The sequence below is a fragment of the Martes martes genome (assembly GCF_963455335.1).
Source record: "Martes martes genome assembly, chromosome: 5".
NCBI classification, from domain to species: domain Eukaryota; kingdom Metazoa; phylum Chordata; class Mammalia; order Carnivora; family Mustelidae; genus Martes; species Martes martes.
This window is the reverse complement of record NC_137892.1, coordinates 17837188-17850345: the sequence shown is the minus strand read 5'-3', so window position 1 is coordinate 17850345 and position 13158 is coordinate 17837188. Positions and strand designations below refer to the sequence as shown.

At 53.7% G+C, this 13158-nt stretch overlaps 1 protein-coding gene across 1 annotated transcript; it reads left to right on the top strand.

The window, feature by feature from the left end:
- The first annotated feature begins 1462 nt into the window (after positions 1-1462).
- Positions 1463-11482, top strand: TRIM7 (tripartite motif containing 7). The gene is made up of 8 exons (XM_080803485.1): positions 1463-2639; positions 3535-3630; positions 4709-4939; positions 5905-5927; positions 6224-6339; positions 6854-6889; positions 8340-8878; positions 9341-11482. Exons 1-7 carry the CDS (start codon positions 2133-2135, stop codon positions 8849-8851), a joined length of 1521 nt encoding a protein of 506 aa, XP_080659611.1. The 5' UTR covers positions 1463-2132; the 3' UTR covers positions 8852-8878; positions 9341-11482.
- The last annotated feature ends 1676 nt before the right edge of the window (positions 11483-13158 follow it).

Genomic DNA, 13158 nt, shown 5'->3' with positions numbered 1-13158 from the left:
ACTGGAGCATAGACCATGGGCACAATTTTCCCTGCTAACCACTTCTGTAAATCTGAATTTGGAACCACGTTTGAATCAGTTCAACCCAAGAAGTTTACTTTTCTTACTGTGCAACAAGAATTGCTCTAGAAACCTGGGGGTCCAGCCACAAACAAAACGGACACAGTCATCTCCTCTAACAGCTCAAATTCCAGAGTGTTAGAGAGAAAACAGAGCCAGGTTGAAGGACAAGAGTGTGGTAAGAGGTGATTTTAAACAGTGCTGTCCCGGCCGGCTTCACTGAGAGGATGACATTTGAAACAAGACTGGCAGGAGGTGGGAAGTAAAACATGCAAGTATGGGGAAAGAGAGGTCCCAGTAAAGGTAAAAGCCAGTTCAAAGGCGCTGAAATAGGATCTTGCTGGCATTTTGCAGGAATAGCAAGGCAGTCCCTGTGGGAAGAGAGGAGTCAACAGGGAGGAGTGATAGGAGATGCAGGTAGAGAGGCTGGCTGGGTGCTGGGGGTGGGGTCAAAGAACAGGTAGGGTCTTTGGAGGATTATAAAAGACTTCAACTTTTACTTTGAGCAGTGGGAGCCAATGGAGGGTCTGAGCAGAGGAGAACTTAAAATTGATCTGACTTAACATTTCAACAGGACTGTTCTCATAGCTGGGTGGAGAAGCCGGGGTAGGGCAGTGTGACCGAAGGGGAGAGAACTGTTGTGATCATGAGGTCATTGGAGACGGTGCAGTGGAGGGCGTGAGTGAGGACACACAGGGGACTGAGGGTGGAGCGTGTGCATTTTTTCCTCTCGGGAGTCACAGGGAGGACTCCCAGTTTGGCCTGAGCACCTGGAGGGATGGAGTTGCTGTGACATGGGGTGGGGTGGGGTGGGGAAGGCTCTGGAAGGAACAGGTGGAGGGGCAGATTAGAAGTACATTTGTGGATGTGGTGAGTGTGTGATATCCCTTAGAACATGCTACTGGGAGTGGGATGTGAGAGCCAGGAATAGCAGGGGATACTGGGTGGGGATGTGTACTGTGGCATCCACAAGAAGAGGGTCTTTCAAGCCAAGGTAGTGGAAGAAATCAGGAGTGAGTATAGACAGAGGTCCAAGAACTGAGCAAGTGCAGGAAGAGAAGGAGGAACCCACGAGGGAGGTCAAGAAAAAAGTAGGAGAGCCAGGGACTACAGCATCCAGAAGATGCCTGGAAAGAGTGTCAGCAAGGAGGAAGCATCAGAGGAAAGGGCAGGTGAGGTATGTCCGAGGAGGAGCCTTTGCCTTTAGGTTACTGAGGTCATTGGTGACTTTGACAAGAGTGGTTTCTGAGGAGGGGGGTGTCTAAAGCCCGCCGCGAGTGCCCTTTGGGAATGAGGAATGGTGGTGGAACCAAATATTCCTGGCAGTTCTGGAGGGACAGTAGAGGACTGGATTCGTTTGGTGGAGACTGAAGTGGGAAAATGTACTGTAAATGTATTATTTGTTCAAAGCCAAGAATTAAAGAAAGAATACACAAGGGGGAGAACAACGGTGGGGGAAGAAGCCACAGAAGTGGATACAAGCCACGCTTGGGGGTGGGGGCAAGAGCCACGTTCCAGACCCTAAATTTAGCTCAGCCCCGAGCCAGGACAAACCTGCACTCCGGGAACCTGACACTGCGGCCCGGGCGCTAGGCCCTCGGCCCGGCCGTGCTAGGTCGGGCTCGGGAGTGGCGCCCAGCTGGGTGTGTGCGCCCACCTGTCCAGGCCCGTTTCCCACGGCTGACTGGGTCAGGCTGCGGGTGGCCTAGAGAGGCTTGCGGAGGGGCTGGGCGAGGTGGGGGGTGGGCGACGGAGAGGGGACGCCAGGGGACGGAGGAGGCTACAGACCAAAGCCAGTGTTTGAGGGGCCCCGAGTGCGGCGCACGGCGCTGGCCCGCACTTGGATCCGATCGAAAAGTGAGGTCTGGCCCGCCCACCGCGCGCTCGCGCCGGTCTCGCTTCCCGGCCGGGCAAGCTCTCAGCTTCGGTCTCCGCCAGCCCGGGTCCAGCCCCGCCCTTCCTCTCCCAGTGGGTGCTCGGAGGCCGGACCTGGCCAACCCACTCGGAGCCGCGTACTGTCGGGCCCCTTGACTTTCCCGGCACCGCCCGGCTCAGGCGCGCCGAGGGAGCGCATGGCGGCGGTGGGGCCGCGGACGGACCCCGGCGCCGGGGCCGAGGCGCTGGCACTGGCCGCCGAGCTGCAAGGCGAGACCACCTGCTCCATATGCCTGGAGCTGTTCCGCGAGCCGGTGTCCGTCGAGTGCGGTCACAGTTTCTGCCGCTCCTGCATCGCGCGCTGCTGGGAGCGCCCCGGCGTGGGAGCCCCCGCGGCGTCCCGCGCGCTGCCCGGCCCGCTGCCCTGCCCGCAGTGCCGAGAGCCCGTGCGTCCCGGACAGCTGCGGCCCAACCGGCAGCTGGCCTCGGTGGCCACGCTGCTGCGGCGCTTCAGTCTGCCGGCGGCCGCGCGGGGGGAGCGCCGGCCCGCGGAGGCGGCGGCGGCCGGGTGCATCCAGCACGGCGAACCGCTCAAGCTCTACTGCCAGGACGACGGGCGCGCCATTTGCGTGGTGTGCGACCGCGCCCGCGAACACCGCGCGCACGCAGTGCTGCCGCTGGACGAGGCTGTGCAGGAAGCGAAGGTGAGCGCCGCGCCCCGCCCCCACCCCCGCGCAGAACGCCAAGACCCAGCTCGCGCCGTGTTCCCGCGCGCGCGGCGCAGACGGCCGGCGGGCAGGCGGGGGGCCCCGGGGAGACCCTGCCTCTTTCCTCCTCTGCCGAGCTACCCAGCACTGGGTGCTGAGTGCGGCTCTCGCTGTGTCGCCGCCACTCCGCCAGCACCACCCTCCCACCCACCTCGAGATTCCCTCTGGGCTCCCTACTGGCCCGCCTTCGCGATACCTCCACGGACTTGGCGATTCTCTCCACGGCTTCTAGCAGTGTCTCGGCCACACCCACACTTCCCTGCCGGTTCTCTCAGCCCTTTCCCTGGGCGTGGCGCTGTGCCGAGTGGGACGACCTTCCGAGAGGTTGGGGCCAGGCAGGGGGGACTCCTGGGTTGAGTAGAGAACCAAAGGCTGTCTTGGGCTGTGTCAAAGACATGGATCTGGGGCAGTCTCTTCCCTGCCTCCTTTCTGGGGTGTCAACAGAGGCTTCAGGCACACAGCCCCCAGTCTTTCTTTACTCCTTACTCCGCTCCAGCCCTCCCACCCAGGAGGCTTTCTGATGGTGAGGAGAAAAGCAGAGGGGAACACTAGGTAGACTAGGCTTGTACATAGCCTGCATTTTAGCTTGGATTGTGTACAGATGGTCTTTAGGAAATAAGACCTTGGGGCTTAGGAGTTAACCTTCAGTTGCCCTCTTCCCTTCTGTGAGCCTGTGCAGGTGGTAGCCATCCCTATGTCCAGATATGGCTTCAACCCTGCCTCCTCCTCTTCAATGAAGAGGTTCTCTTTCTCCTGGATACCTCCAGAAAGGCACAAGTTGGGGTTTCCAGAGTCCCCCTCCCATAATGTCTCCCTTCTCACCCCCCCACAGGAGCTCCTAGAGTCCAGGCTGAAGGTCTTGAAGAAGGATCTGGAGGACTATGAAGTGTTTCGTTCCACGGAAGAGAAGGAGAGCAAGGAGCTTCTGGTGAGCTGGGCACCCCCCAGGTGGGCTCTCTTTCAGTGACAACAGAGGACCGCCCACCATCCTGGCCCTGTGGGGGCATTCTTGAAAGAAGTAAAGGCAAGAGTGAAAATTGGAGGGATGACAAATGTTAAAGGAGAACATTTAGCTGAGTAAAATTTGCAGATATTATTGGCTTTTTTCAGCAATTCATGAATGAGGCAGCAGCCCATCTAGCAGATAGGAAAGAACTCTGAAGGGGCGCCTGGGTGGCTTGTCAGCTAAGCGTCTGCCTTTGGCTCAGGTCATGATCCCAGGTCCTGGGATTGAGCCCGTGTTGGGCAACATGCCTCTCTGCCTGCTGATCCCCCTTTTTGTGCTCTCTCTTTCTCTCTCAGACAAACAACAACAACAAAAACAAAAACCCAAACTCTGAAAAGCTATACAAGGCAAAAGATTTTATAGGCAGAAGGGAGCAGGAACAAGGAATTTATACTACGCCAAAAAGCAGATTGGTTATTGCAAAGTTACTTTCCCTCTTGGGGAGGGTAGGGGTTTATCAGATAGTTACTTAACTAATGCTGATCAGGGGATTCTTGCTTGTCTTTTTTAAAATTCTATTTCTGGGAAAATTGAATCTGTAATTAAGTCTCTGTTTCCTGATATGGGACTTAGCATGGGTGACTCCATTTTGGGCCCGCTGTCTTGTTTTTAACTCAAAATACATGTGTTTGGGCATGAGGAGGAAGTGATCTCAGTTTAATCCATACAGTGGCTCTGGGAGACCCTAATTTATTCTCCCTCCTTTCCAAATGAGACAGCTATAGCCCGGGGTGGTTCTGCGGCAAGTTTGCTGTTGCTCTAGGTTGGTGAGAGAGCGCATTTGTGACAGAGGATGTGAGAGCATGTGTTGAAGCTGCTGTGTGCTCAGAGTTGGAATATTTAAACTAGAGGATGTGGGTGGTGGGTATGTATAGGTGAGCCTCTGACCCCTGAACAGTGAGGTGGGTGGAATTCTGTGCCGTGGGATGGCTGAGGCTACTGTCCAAATGCTACATCTTGATGTGCCATTGCCTCTCCAACTTCTACTTTCCTGAGACAGAAGCAGATGGCAGCTGAGAGAGAGAAGGTGAGCGCAGAGTTCCAGGCACTTCGGGCCTTCCTGGTGGAGCAGGAGGGCAGGCTCTTGGGCCGTCTGGAGGAGCTGTCCCGGGAGGTGACACAGAAGCAGAATGAGAACATAACTCAGCTTGGGGGTGAGATTACCCAGCTCTCCAAGCTCAGCAGCCAGATCCAGGAGACATCTCGAAAGCCTGACCTTGACTTTCTCCAGGTGAGTCTGGATTGGCCAGAGGTATGAATCATTTATCCTAAGGCATCACAAATGGCAAGTGAGAACAGAGTCAGATTCTGTGAGTTTAGTAGAATCACATACTTGAGCAGAAGAGGACTGGAGAAGACAGCCCTGATTCTCCCGGGGTTAAAGGTATAAAAAGATACAAAACTTTCTTGACCTTGAGCCACAATAAAGATCTTTCTGGTTTTACTCAGCGATTCATGAATTGGGCAGTATCCAATCTAACAGACAGAAAGGAGATCCAAAGAGCTATATACAAGGTGTAGAGAAGCCTTGTGACAAAAGTCTCAGAAAATAATACTTCTCTTTAGTACATGCATTTGACATTTGAAATGTCAAGGAAATTACTTTCCTTTGAGAGTAAATAGTCACAATCCACAGATAAACGTCACAGGTCACAAATGGGTCAAGCATGGTCATTTAAAAGATGCCAATCTGGGGCGCCTGGGTGGCTCAGTGGGTTAAAGCCTCTGCTTTCGGCTCAGGTCATGATCCCAGGGTCCTGGGATTGAGTCCCACATCAGGCTCTCTCCCTGCCTGCCTCTCTTCCCTACTTGTGACCTCTGTCTGTCAAATAAATAATAAAGTCTTTAAATAAATAAATAAATAAAAGATGCTGATCTGAGTGACCAGTCATTGCCAAAGGACTGTGTCTTATTTGGGGTGGTATCCAGAGCGCAGGAAACACTACGTCCCAGCACATGGCTCCAGTGATGAATCTGTAGTGAAGGGAGCCTTTGCAAAGCTGTGGGAAGGGAGGTGATGAGACACCCAGTCATCAGCCACCAGCAGAAAGCCATTGCCATCTGGACCCATGCAGATGGTGGGGGCTGGTACACCATATTGCTTATTCCTCTAGAAGCAGGACAAGAGACCAATTTATTTTGTCAAAGGTGACAGGAAGTTACCTGATGCTGAGTTGGTTTTATCTTTCTTTCCAGGAATTCCGAAACACACTAAGCAGGTGAGTGGACCTAAGAGTCACTTAGGCCTCTCTGAGCTGGCTCTTCTCCTTTTCCACTGAGCTGTTTCTCTTCACTCCCTCACTCCTGACCTTTCACCTCCCAACTTCCACACTGTCTTACCTGTGTACCTCCCTAAGGCAAATGTCCACCTGCCTGGCTGTGGATATTTTGGTGTCAGATCAGCCTCTCCTTTCTTCACCTCTCCCCACCAGGAGGACCTTGCCATCCTAATTGTCTTAGCCCATTGGGATTAGGACAGTGTTTGGGGGCCTTCCTCAGGGTCTTTGTCCTGCAGATGCAACAATGTGCCTGGCCCCAAGCCAACCACGGTCTCTTCTGAGATGAAGAATAAAGTCTGGAATGTTTCCCTCAAGACCTTTGTCTTAAAGGGGTTGCTCAAGAAGTTCAAAGGTAAGAGGCCTGTGCTTGGGGCTGGGCCATGCAGTGCTGGTGACCATGGTGTGTTTCTGGTAGTTTAGGGTCCCAAGGATGTGCCTTTCCAAAAGCTATGTGAGAAAATAGGAGCTAGGGTGTGTCAAGGCCAGATTGGTGCAGGGAAATGGTGGTAGCAAATCCATTCAGCAGCAGTTCCCACCCCCCATCTCCCTAGCACAAAGATTCCCCCAGGGACAGTCAGGGTAGAGGGGGGTAGTAGGAGCAAAAAGAGGGATGAGGAAGAAGAGCTCAGCTCAGACCAGCTCAGGCAAAAGAGGGGGAAGCTGGAGAGGTAGAGATAGGATACTGCCTTTCCCCATCCCCCACACTTGACCCAGTGCCTGCACATCAACTCTCAGCCTTTGGGGTATCTGGGGAGTGGGTGAGCTGGTAGGGCTATAAATGTCAGAGGAGGTGGTGTTGCTATCATTGCCAAATAGACAATCTCCCCAGTCAGTTACACATACAGTGCTTTGTTTCTTCTCCTCAGAGGATCTTCGGGGAGAGCTGGAGAAAGAGGAGAAAGGTATGATGGTTGTTGTGAAAAGGAGTTCCCATTATCTGGCCATGCAGAGAATCCAGTCCTTGCCCATGAGGTTTCTCTGGGCTTTGTGCATGCTTGTTCCTTCTGCCTGCCTGCCTCTGCTTTCTGCTGTCTGCTTCCTCATCCTTGCCTCCCAATTCTGGCTCCCTCAGGCTGCAGTGGGACCTGTAGGCCTATAAATTGTGGGTCACTCCCCTGGACCAGGTGCTCTCCCTTCTCCCCACTCCCAGACAGACAGAGACCTCTCCTGGGGACACAGGTTGTATGTGTGTGTGTGGGGGGGGGGGCAGGAGTGGTGGGGGTGGTCAGGGAAAGCAGGAGGAGACTGAAGAGAGGAAGGGAGGCAGTTCTGATTACTGCAGAGCTCTGGGGTGAATGGGAGCCAAAGCCACAGGAGGGCAGGCAAGGGGAGGGCACATACTCCTGATGCTGATGACTGAACAAGCTAAGTCCGAATTTACCTTGGAAGAATCTAAACCAGCTGAGTCAGACCATGCCCCTCCTTTGTGCAGGACCCTGGGACAGCCCCTCTCCCTCACCACAGTCCTCACTGTGGTCTTCCAGGCTGAGGGATCAGGCCTCAGTGCACACTCTTCCCTTGGTTTCCTCTGTGCAGACATGACAAGCCCTCCTAGCTGCTCTTGAAGTGCACCAAGCACACACCCACCTCAGGGCATTGGCACTGCATTGGCTGGGGCTCAGCCTGGTATATGCTTCCTGTAGACCTCAGTACATGTGGCTTCCTCACTTCCTTTATGTCATTGCTGAATTGCACAGTGAGGCTTTTTCGCTTTCTTCGCCACTCTGGTTGAAATTACAGCTTTCTCTCCTGATTCTTCTTATCATCCATATTTATGTTTTATTGTCTCTTCTCCCCCGCCCCCCCCCCCCGAAAGGAAGCTTCAGAAGGGCAGGGATACTGAACTGTGGGATTCCCCGGGGCAACAGCAGTCCTGGAAGATAGTACTTAGGACAAGTGTGCACATTTTAAGTTTTTATTATGAAAATTTTAAACATACACAAAAGTAGGAGATCACAATGAATATTACGTTCTCATCACACACCTTCAACTAATATTTTTCTTAAACACCCTTACCCACTTCTTCCCACTGGAAGCAAATCACAAGTTCTTTCCATAAATATTTCCATAAATGTTATCTCTAAAGACATACTTTAAAAAATCAGAAAACCACAAAACCATAGTCACCATTAGAAAAGGTAACAGTTCCTTCCAGTATCTAGTGTTCAAAACCCCCCCATTGTCTTTTAAATGGGATTTGTAGATCTCTTTGAACTGGGATCCCAATCAGGTTCCTACCCTCCACCTGTCTGACTTCCCCGAGTACTTGTGGGGGGATGGCGGTGGAGAGGTAGCCGGGGAGGGCTGAGCGAGGGGCTTGCACGGGACGTCCCTCCCTGTGTCTGCCTTCAGTGGAGCTGACCCTGGACCCGGACACGGCCAACCCCCGCCTCATCCTCTCTCTGGATCTGAAGAGCGTGCGCCTCGGACAGCGGGCCCAGGACGTGCCCTGCCACCCACGCCGCTTTGACACCAACACGCGAGTGCTGGCGTCCTGCGGCTTCTCCTCCGGGCGGCACCACTGGGAGGTGGAAGTGGGCTCCAAGGACGGCTGGGCCTTTGGCGTGGCGCGGGAGAGCGTGCGCCGCAAGGGCCTCACGCCCTTCACCCCCGAGGAGGGCGTCTGGGCGCTGCAGCTCAACAGCGGCAAGTACTGGGCGGTGACTAGCCCCGAGCGGACGCCCCTCAGCTGTGGCCAGCTGTCCCGCGTGCGGGTGGCCCTGGATCTGGAGGTGGGGGCCGTGTCCTTCTACGCCGCGGAGGACATGCGCCACCTGTACACGTTCCGCGTCAATTTCCACGAGCGCGTGTTCCCCCTTTTCTCCGTCTGCTCCACCGGCACCTACCTGCGAATCTGGCCTTGAGAGGGCTTCGTCCGCCTGCCCCAGAGGGTGAGTCAGCAAGGGTGCCTTCCTCCTTGTCCCGGCTGCCCAGGGGAAGCCGTGTCGGAGCCTCCTGGTGACCTCGGGTCTGCCCCCCTCGCCGCTCCCAGGACTCGGCTTGGGCGGCCTTGGAGGGGCTTCTGCAGACCCGCAACACTGGAGGCAGCGGAACAGGCGATGTGGAAAAGGGTTCCGCGGGCAACTGAGCTGGGGAAGAGATGCCTTGGACCCCTGGGCCCTGCCCTCTGCCTGCTGGCGGCAGGTGGATCTGGCCTGAGCTGTGGGGAAGTGGAGGGGGGTGAGGAGGGAGCCCACCTGAGATGGGAGCCCATCTCTGGGGCTTCCTGTCTGGGCTTGGCATGGCCTCTGGTTCTGTCCAGCAGCACCAAACCCAGCGCTGTCCTCAGTGCGCAGGGTCAGGCCCAGACAGCCAGGTTCACCATCCGTTCTGCTTTCCCTTCTTGTCCGCAGTCAGCTCTGCCTCCAGACACCTGGATCCAGCCGGCCTGGGGTCTCTACTCAGAAAGTAGTGCTGTACTCCCTCCCAGCTCAGAGAACAGCCTGGGCCAGAACTGGAAGGAGATTCTTGACCTGTACACGAGAAGAAAGCCCAGGACCTGGCTACCTTCCAGTACTCCTTAAGCTGATGATACAGAAAGAGTGATATGTACATTCTCAGCCACAGTGACAGCCCTGTATTCTCACAGATGCCTGAACCCCTTTGAGATGCCAAGGTATAGTCTCCCTTGAGTATGGAGACCACAGGTTATGGAATTTTGAAACACAGAACAGCACTTACGATTTTACAGACACAACTGCCATCAGGAGGGGACTGCACACAGCACAGACATGCCTCTGACACACCCTTTCTGGAACTTGGCAAATGTACGCCAGCAGCAGCCTAGTGCCAAGGTCTGTTCAGCCTTTGCCCTGGTGGGGTATTAATCCCTTGGCTGATTGTTCCCCTAGCTTCTGTTTGGGTGGGCTTTGGGGAGGGGGTGTTGGGCTGTTCCCCACTTGGTGCTCCCCAGGGAAAAGGGATGAGGAGATGGAAATACAGACTGAGCTCATTTCTAGGGGTGGCTGAGCTCATTCTTGACTCCCCAGTCTGAGTGTAAGAGCACAGCAGGAGCAAAGGTTTCTGCTAGACTGGGTGAGCACGTGTGTTTAAGTGTGTGAGGAATGTGTGCACATGTGTTTATATCTCAGATGGAGGGGGCAGAGGTGTGTGTGTGTGTGTGTGTGTGTGTGTGTGTATTTCAGAGAAGGCATTTATCAGCATGTGAATAAGGTTTAGGTGTTGCAAACAGACCTAGGTCAGTTTGGTAATACCCTATTTTTCGTTTGTTGTTAAATATTAGCCACCCCTTATTTAGGTCAGGGGCATAGGTTTCCTCCCCCACTACCTGATTACCTAGCTAGATGAAAGCCAATCTCAGGCCTATTCTGTCCTGTACAGGTTTAGACAGGTGTGTGGGCATGTAGGGACAGTGACAACTGGATAGTCTGGTCTGCAAGTATCATGGAGTTTCTGCGCTCTGTCTCTGAGAGGTTTCAAGCACACTTTGCATACAACGGTCTTACAGGGCAGGCATGATACTGTTCTAGAGGCAGACCCAGTGGACACAGCACCAGGTAATCAGAATCCAGTGACTTATGGGCTGGGGACAGGATCATATAAGAGTCCAGCCTGGAGGGTTGGCTCAGTCAGTTAAGTGCCTGGCTCCTGATTTCAGCTCAGGTCATGACCTCCAGTGGTGAGATCGAGCCCCCTGTGGGGCGCTGCGCTGGGCATGGAGCCTGCTTAAGATTTTCTCTCTTTCCCGCTCCATCTGCAGAACTCCCCTCCCTCCCCCACACCAGCTCATGCTCTCTCTCTCCAATAAATAAATAAATCTTAAAAAAAAAAAAAAAAAAGACTCTAGGCTACAGTATTATTGTCTCATTCCAGAGGGTGAGTCCTGTGTGGTGTTCATACATGGAGAGTAGCTTTAGAACACTATAGCCAATGCATGTATTTGAATACCACTAGTTTCCACAAGGAAAACCCATTTTTAACATTCACTTGCTAATTAAATTGGCTGATGTTATCATCAAGCCCTAATGGTATCTGTGCTTGTATGGGTTTTGGATTGAGTAGCACAGTTAAAGTCACGTAACAACTTTGCTGCAGGACATTTTACAGGTCACAGAAGGGGGGTGTCTGGAGGAGGTGCCTGTAGGGCCAGGTCTGGGGACTGCAGGGCTGGCTGGCTGTGTGTATATTTCCAGCTTTTGTGTTTGTGAATGGGATTGTTTGCCTACTGGAGTATGTGTGTTTGCAGAATAACTACACAGACATCAATATATCTGAAGAAATATAACAACAGTTACAATAACAATCACAGATTGGGGGTAAGAGATGCTCTCTTTCGGTCACCAGGGCAGTGTAGTGACTTCGGATATCATTCTGCTGGTGTGAGGGTATGTGTAATTGTGTGCATTTTTCTCTCCCATCCTTTGGATATCCCAAGATCTGGGAAATGTTTGGGTCTCTGAAAGCAATGACTGGCTTAACTGGGTTCGTTCAGATCCCACCCATGAGTCCCGGATTCTTGAGTTGTATGAGCCATTTCTCTGAAAAAAAAAAAAAAAAAAAAAAAAAAAGACCATCACGTGGCTCAGCCTGCAGACCAGAGGGCACCCACAGACCCAAGTCACCTGGCCTTGCAGGGACCATGGGGCAGGTTGGGCCACCAGGTGAAGGTCTACCACTTATAGCCATCACTTTATTCTTTTAAGTTTTATCTCAAGTCTTTAATTCCAGTGATTTAGTGTACAGTGTTTTATTAGCTTCAGGTGTACAATATAGTGATTCAACATGTCCCTACATCACCCTGTGCTCGTCATGACAGGTGTACTCCTTAATCCCCATCCCCTATTTAACCCCTCTTCCTACCCCATCCCCTCGAATAACCATCAGTTTCTTCTCTACAGTTAAGAGTCTGTTTCTCGATTTGTCTTTCATTTTCCCCCTTTGCTCATTTGTTTTGTTTCCTAAATTACACACACGAGTGAAATCATACGGTATTTATCTTTCTCACTTATGTCCTTTAGCATTAGGCTCTCTAGCTCCATCCATGTCCTTGCAAATGGCAAGATTTCATTTTTTTTTTTAATGGCTGAATAGCATTCCATTGTGTAAATATACCACTTCTTTATCCATTCATCAGTGATGGACACTGGGCTGCTTCCATATGTTGGACACCGGCCGCTTTCTCATCTCCTGTCCCTCACCTGGGCTCTCATACTCTCCATGACCCGTATCCCCTGGGCCTTCAGGGGCTCTTAGGAAACTGGTTCCGCAAGAGTTAAGCCGGGCCCAATGGGTTGCCTTTTCCTAATTTGTCTAATTTTCCTAATCCTTCACGCCCCGACCTTCTGATTTCTCCGACACCCTCTCTCGGGCTCTCCCCCCAGATCTCTCACTGCCCACTGAATCCCACCCTCCAACCCCGCACCTGGATTCCTTCAGGACAGGCCTGTTGACACCCTCCCCCCGCAGCCCTGACCTCGTGCCCTCATGCTCGTACACAGCCAGCCTTGGCTCTCTCCAGCCAACGGGTCTTCGCCCCTGACCCCTAAGCCCCCGGAAGACCTCGGGCCCTCCTGAGCTCCGCCCACTGGAGGTCCCGCCCCTGCCCGCGTAGCGTCTTGGCCTCCCCCATCCCTCACAGCCTGGCGGGGCGCTCCGCCTGCCCTCTCTCTGCGGATATTTCTCTCGGGGTCTGCGGCTTGGCCTGCCGCCCTTGACACTTGCAGACGTCGCTGCTGAGACGGCGGCGGCGACATCAGGGTCTCTTCCGCTGAAAGACGGCGGCCCGCCTCTCAGCGCTTGGCTCCTCCCTGCGGCACTTTGCGGCTGCGCGGTCGACGGTGCCAGTGTCAACTGCCCTTGCGCAGAATGTTTGCTTGCAGTTGGCTCCATAGCTCAGGGGTTAGAGCACTGGTCTTGTAAACCAGGGGTCGCGAGTTCAAATCTCGCTGGGGCCTTCCTTCAGTTTTTTTCACTCCTTTGGAAAAGCGGAAGATGTGTGAACCAACACGAATTTCCGCCATTCTGGGAGCCAGGCCCTAGGTGGAACTGACTGGTCTTGGCTCCTCGGATGCGGGGTGACGAGAAGTGGCCGCATTTCTCGAGGAGCCAGACCCCCTGCACACGTGGCGTTGCGGTCACAGGCTCCGCTGGCTCCGCGCAACCTCTCCAAAGCGGCCCCTCGCGCGTGTCGCGCGCTCTCGGAAAGTCTGCG